Source organism: Chaetura pelagica, unplaced genomic scaffold (genome assembly GCF_000747805.2).
Source record: "Chaetura pelagica isolate M959 unplaced genomic scaffold, ChaPel_1.0 scaffold47, whole genome shotgun sequence".
In the NCBI taxonomy this organism is placed as follows: Eukaryota; Metazoa; Chordata; class Aves; order Apodiformes; family Apodidae; genus Chaetura; species Chaetura pelagica.
Window position 1 is genome coordinate 837,522 of NW_009954140.1, and position 6,407 is coordinate 843,928.

General features: G+C 56.7%; 1 protein-coding gene across 1 annotated transcript in view; it reads left to right on the forward strand.

Moving 5' to 3' along the window:
• Positions 1-421: 421 nt before the first annotated feature.
• The window catches only part of FDXR (ferredoxin reductase), a 7,478-nt gene continuing 1,492 nt past the window's right edge, over positions 422-6,407 (forward strand). The window contains exons 1-8 of the mRNA XM_010002740.1: positions 422-464; positions 693-871; positions 2,107-2,229; positions 3,002-3,115; positions 3,635-3,736; positions 4,991-5,098; positions 5,297-5,381; positions 5,992-6,191. Coding sequence (XP_010001042.1) covers positions 422-464; positions 693-871; positions 2,107-2,229; positions 3,002-3,115; positions 3,635-3,736; positions 4,991-5,098; positions 5,297-5,381; positions 5,992-6,191 — 954 coding nt within the window. The remainder of the gene's footprint in view (positions 465-692; positions 872-2,106; positions 2,230-3,001; positions 3,116-3,634; positions 3,737-4,990; positions 5,099-5,296; positions 5,382-5,991; positions 6,192-6,407) is intronic.

A 6,407-nucleotide genomic window follows, 5' to 3' on the forward strand; every position in this document is an offset into this window, starting at 1 on the left:
CCGGGGTGCTCCCGTCCCCGGGGGTGCTCCTGTCCCCGGGGTGCTCCCGTCCCCGGGGTGCTCCCGTCCCCGAGGTGCTCCCGTCCCCGGGGTGCTCCCGTCCCTGGGGTGCTCCTGTCCCCGAGGTGCTCCTGTCCCCCGTGTCCCCCAACATTTGTGCCTTGGGCAGTCAGGAGATGAGACCTGAGTACAGAACTGGGTGTCTGGCACCAACCAGCAGCTGAACCCTAAAGCGTGGTGCCTGGTCCCCTGTGCGTGCTGGGAAGGAGCTGCTTGTTAAGCCTCAGGGACAAGTTTCAGGGCTGCTTAATCCCTGGGATGTGTCTGACTCAAAACACGAGATAACAAAAGCCTTGCAGCAGAACATCTGTCTAATCAGAACGTCACCCTGAGGTGGCTCAGCTCCCGGGGATCTCAGGACATGGGCATCTCTGCTGGGGGCTGGCAGGTCACCAGCACACAGGGTGGGTGGGGGGCTCTTTCCTCAGACCCCTGAGTGCTGGATGGTCACCAGGTTAGTGTGGAAGAGGACCAAGGGGGTGTAGGATGATGGAGGCCCCCATGAGATGTACTTGGTGGTGGTTGGGGTCATGCTCTCTGCTGCACCTGAGCTTGGCAGTAACAGGTACAGCATCACCCTGTGAGTGGACAAGGCTGTTCCTGGTGATGGGGACCCTCTGCCTTTGGTGCAGCCCTCCCTGTGTCCCTTCTGGGCTGCTGGACTCGTGTGGCCTTTCTGTCCTCATCCCTGAACTGTGACCTGCTCCTCCTGCAGCACCACGGCGGGGCCCAGGTGGACATCTATGAGAAGCTGCCAGTTCCCTTTGGGCTCGTCCGTTTTGGGGTGGCCCCAGACCACCCCGAGGTGAAGGTTGGTGCTTCCTCCCCTCGCCCCTGTGGTTGAACATGATGGTGGTGGTGGTGAGTGCAGGAGAGGCAGCCACTGTCCTTTGTAGTCCCTCAAGTCTTGCTGCAGTGTGGAACTGTCACACTGGAATGGTCCAGGTCTCCTCCTTGTCTGTGCTGAGACCCAGCAAGGCCATGGCTGGTGATGTGGGACATCTGGCATTAGGAGGCAGTGGGTCAAAACAGGGGCTTGTGATGAGAAGGGCTGGTCAGCCTGGCTTGGAGCAAGACTAGTGACACTTTACGCTGCAGGACCTTGCCACCTCACTGCTGTTGCTTTTTGCCCCTTCTCTGTCTGTGCCCATTCTGGGTGCCCAGGAACACACAGACCTGCTGTTGGGGTGGTGGAGTTGGGCTGAAGGGGCACACCTAGGCAAGGAGAAGTTAATCCAAGGAGCTCTTTGAAATCAGCCATTTTCCTTTGCCTCATAGGGGGGTAAGCTGTACTCAGGGGTATCTGCTGTGTCTGAGCTGGGGTGGATGTGGTTGGAGTGGCAGGACAGAGGAGATCCAGACACAGCAATATCTTGTGATGGTTTCCTCTAATCCCTGGAGATCATCAGACCAAAATGCCTGGATCCTTTTGAGCTGAGAGAGGAGGAGCTCACAGGAGGGCTGTGGGTTTGGGGCAGTGTCTGTGTCCGGTGGTACCTGTCCTGTTCCTGGGCTGAGTCCAGCTGAAGCTGTGGGGGAAGAAGTGGTTGTTTGGCTGTGTAGCCCCAATCCCTCAGAAGAAAAGGTTTTGGGCACCATCCTGCCCTACATTATCCCATGATGAAGTGGGTTTCAGGAAGGGCTGAGACAAGAGGCTGGCAGAGGGGTCTGGCCGGCGGCACCATGGATGGAAGGGACGGTTTGGGCTCCCTTTGGAAAGGAGTTTTCTCCTATGAGGGGCTTTTCTTGGCAGGGCTGAAGGTATGGAAAGGGGCCTGCCTTCCCCAGACTGGTGCAAAAGATGGATTTTCCTTTCCAGGAATGGTGGTGGAAAGAGGGCCAGGTCCCAGCTGTGCCTCCCTGTGAGTTATCTGTGGCTGCTCGATAAGAGCCTCAGAATAACCGGCTCAGAGAGGGGGAGAAGCATCTCAAGGCTGGGGCTGGAGGGGGGGGAGGGACAGGAACAGGGACCTCCTGTCAGCAGGTGGCCTTGGCCACCCCCTTAGAGCTTGGACGTAACTCCTGGCCCCTCTTTGATCCCTGCAGAACGTGACCAAGGCCTTCACGCAGACGGCGCGCTCGGGGCGCTGCGCCTTCCACGGCAACGTGGCGGTGGGCAGGGACGTGACGGTGGCAGAGCTGCAGCAGGCTTACCATGCTGTGGTGCTGGTGGGTACCTGGCTGCCTCAGCCCCCCGGGAGCTCTGCAGGGTTTCTTTCCCACTGGGATCTCAGGGAAGAGGGGTTTAGGTGAGGTGTTTCTGGCCTCAGGGTAGCTTGGATGCTCCCAGGCTTGTCCGGAGCCTTGCAGGGAGTGTCTGCTGGAGCATGGGATGAAACACAGGGCTCTGACACCCTGCTGCAAGGGGCAGTGGTTGAGGAGCCTCTTCCCTCTGATGGATTAAAACTGGAAGAGGGGAGATTTAGGTGAGACATTAGGAGGAAATTCTACGCTCTGAGGGTGGGGAGACACTAGAACAGGTTGCCCAGAGAAGCTGTGGCTGCCCCATCCCTGGCAGTGTTGAAGGGCAGGTTGGATGGGGCTTGGAGCAGCCTGGGCTGGTGGGAGGTGTCCCTGCCCATGCAGGGGGGGTTGAATTTAGATGATCCTTAAGGTCCCTTCCAACTCAAACCATCCTATGATTCTATGATCAGTAATACTTCTTTCAGCCTGACACAGATTTGTCCCTCCTGTTTGGTCCCCAGCTTGTTGAGCTTTGCTTTGGCCCAATGAGGTCAAGTTTGGCTCTGGAGCTCAGGGGATGGAGTGGATGAAACCTGTGTGCTCAGGCTGTGTTTAGCCCCTCCACTGAGCATCCTGACCCTTGGGAAGCATTGGCAGCTGTGCAGGGACCCTGGCAGCAGCTGGAAGGGGAGCTTGGTGTTTGGGTATCAAACCCTGCACAGGGTGACATCTCTGACTCTGTCTGCTCCTTCCCCAGAGTTATGGTGCTGAAGATAACCGGGTCCTGGGGATTCCAGGAGAGAACCTCTCTGGTGTCTACTCAGCCCGGGAGTTCGTGGGCTGGTACAATGGGCTGCCCGAGAACAGGGACGTGAGTACAGGCCTGTGCTTCCCTGCCCTTCCTCCCCGTCCCGCATCCCAACGCAGGCATCCAGCTCCAGATTAAGTCCTGAAAGGCCCACGATTGGACCAGCTTAGCAGGCACCATGTGAAATCCTTCTTAAATGGTAGAAATGTGAACCGTTTGCACAGCAGTGAGAGCGGATTAGCTGGCTCTGGGGGTTGGCAGCACGTTTTGGCCTGGCCAGATGGGACCCCGTGGGGGGGTGATGCTGTGCTTTGGCCTGAAAAGGCTTTTTTTTTTGGCCAAAATAGCTCCTGCTCTCCTAGAGATGCCGTCACACAAAGAAGGGGACAGGGATCAGCTGGGATGCCTGGAGCAGCTGTGTCTGCTCAGGAGGCTGGTGTGGAGTTTTCCCTGTCTGCACCACCTCTGCTCTGGGGAAAAGAAGAGTGGAAGGGAATTTGGGTGGTGGGAGTGGGTCTGAGGGGTTGGACATCATGGAGGCTGGGTGGATTTGCTCACAGAAGGATCTTTCTGTCCCTGCAGATGAAGCCTGACCTGAGCTGTGAGACAGCACTGGTGCTGGGTCATGGCAACGTGGCCCTGGATATTGCCCGGATCCTCCTGTCCCCACTGCAGCTCCTCAGGGTGAGTCACAAGGTGCTGCCTGGGCTCCAGATTCACTCCCTGCTGGCTGGGTGCTGGTTCCCTCCCATCTCAGCAAAACCTCAGACTCCAGAATTTGGGGTCTTTCCCCAAGGAAGGCTGTTGCCTCTCAGGTGCACCCTATGGATTCACAGTCCGTATGGAGTCACCCAAAACTGCATCCGTGCCTTGGGTAACACTGCAGAGCTCTTTGGGTTGCTGCTGGTACCCGAACAGTTGGCAATTGGGCTTCCTCCTTTCCTTTCATATGAGAAGCAAAGGAGGAGCTGCTTGGCCTTTTCCAGCATCAAACTAGAAGATTCTCCTGTTGGGATTTTATTTTACTTTTCTGCTGTAGCTGAGGGAGGCAGCCTGGTTTCTGCTGGTAGCACTGGCTGCACTGTTGGCTGGTCCAAGCTGGTGGACCTCTTCTCCTGTTGCCATGCTCCCTTCTAGACAACTGGGAGCTGGTCTGCACTAGTTACTCTATACAGCTGCTGCCCCAGATGTTGGCAGCAGAGGCTTTCCTTCCTGGAGAAATGCCACAAGGTTTATTACAGCTGTGCAACAACTTCTTGGATTAATATCTAAATTAAATATTCAAAAGAACCAACTTGAAGGCACTGCCAACCAGTGGCTAAAGCCATTTGGGCAGCACTGCTGTGAAGGACTTGAGGCTTGAAATGAGTGCTGGGGTGTGCAGGCAGTTTCCTGTTAAGAATATTGGTTTGGAATGGTTTTTCCTGGTTATCTGGTGTCCCTCCTGCTGTGTCTTCTCTGGAAAAGATCTTGCAATCTAGATACACAGACGTGAATGAAATGGAGGATGGGGTTGCTGTAAGATGCCATCAGTGCTTGAATGAGCTGTGGTTTGCAGCAGGTTTCACCTACATGCCTGGATGTCCCCAGCTGGGAAGTCACCCCACAGCATCTGCAGGCATCCTAAAGTTGAGATCACGGGGAAACTTTGCTCCATTAGCCCCAAGGTGAACCTGCTTGAATGGGCCCCCTGAGGCACTTGCACAGGGTGCTGCCTCGTTACCTCAGGTGCATGATGGTCTTGGGAAGTGCTTGCAGGGAGGAGGGACCAGCTGTGCCAGGAGCTCTGTGCAAAGGGAGATGACTTGTTTCCCATGCTCACCAGGCTCTGCATGCCCAGCCTGCTTTTGTGCTGATTTTTCACCTTCAGAGGCTCTGCCTTTCCCTTGGCTCCCTCCGGCTCTGCCCTCATCCCACACTCCTGTCTCTGTCTTGCAGAAGACAGACATCACTGACAGCTCCCTGGCAGCTCTGTCCTGCAGCAAGGTGAAGCGTGTCTGGCTGGTTGGAAGGAGGGGACCTCTTCAAGTTGCCTTTACTATCAAGGTAAGGCTGGGGGGGCAGCTGTGTGCCCCACCATTGAGCCCCAGTTCACCTATCCTTGGCAGGGAGTGGTGGTCTAGGGATGAGTGGGGATTCCAGGCATCTTCTTTCCTGCTGGCCCCTAGCCTGGACTGCTGGGGAAGGGGGCCTGGGGTTGTTGGATGACCTCTGGGGGTAACATCTTCCTGCCTGCAATCCCAGGAGCTGCGGGAGATGATAAACCTGCCTGGTGCCAGACCCGTCCTGGACCCTGCTGACTTCACAGGCCTTGAAAATGCTGTCAAAGGTGAGGGAAGCTCCTCCAGGCAGGGTCTCACCTTGACAGGCGAGCATCCAGGAGTGATCTGGAGGTGCTCAGAATGCTCATCAGAGAAACTCTTGCCCTGTGCTTAATGTGGAAGCCAGTCGGCCCTGGTGTGGTTTGTCCTCAGAGTGCTAGGAGGGAACAACGTGCTCCTCTGTGCAGCCACTTGGCTGCTTGGGAGTGATGCTTACTTTCTGAATGACGAAGGGAGGAGGTGCAGGAGGGCTAGGAGAACCTTGCAGGAGAGATCCCAAGGCTGTTGATTTAAGAGCTTCCTGCAGAGCTAAAAAGAAAACACCGAGTTCAAGGGTGTCCAGAGACTTGCTCTTCTGCACAGTCTGCTGCCTCCGTGCACAAGCAGGACAGCAAAATTGCAGGCTTTGACTTATGTGTCCCACTGGGTTCAAGCATCAGAGGCTTTCCTGGTCACTTTGATTTGCAGTTTGTCATCTCAGAGGCGTTGGACTCCCATTGGCATGGCAAACTCCAAAAGGACACTCACAGCCCACTGGCCTTGGCTCTGTGCTGTGTCCCCAGGAGCTTTTGCTGTGGTTCCTGTCCTGAAGCTCCCTCTCTGCCTCCTTCTTCCTAGATGCCCCCAGGCCCAGGAAGCGACTGACTGAGCTGATGATCAGCACAGCCCTGGAGAAGCCCGGGGAGAAGATGATGGAGGAGCAGGCAGCAGCCCCCCGGGAGTGGGGGCTGAAGTTCCAGCGCAGCCCCCAGGAAGTTCTGCCCAGCGCCGACGGGCAGCGGGCGAGGGGCGTCCGCCTGGCCCTGACCCGCCTGGAGGTAGGGGCTTGTTGTGGGGGCTGCTGCAGCCCTGGGAGGACTGGGGGTGGAGCATGATACCCTGCAGCTCTTGGGAACCTCTCCAAAGACAGCTTTGTGTTCCCTGGCTGGTTGGAGTGGCCCCTGGCAGGTTCTTGAGGAAGCTGGTACCACCGCCAAGAGCCTTTCCCTGTGGCAAGGGGGACCTTTCCATGCTGCTGAAATGCCTGTAGCAAA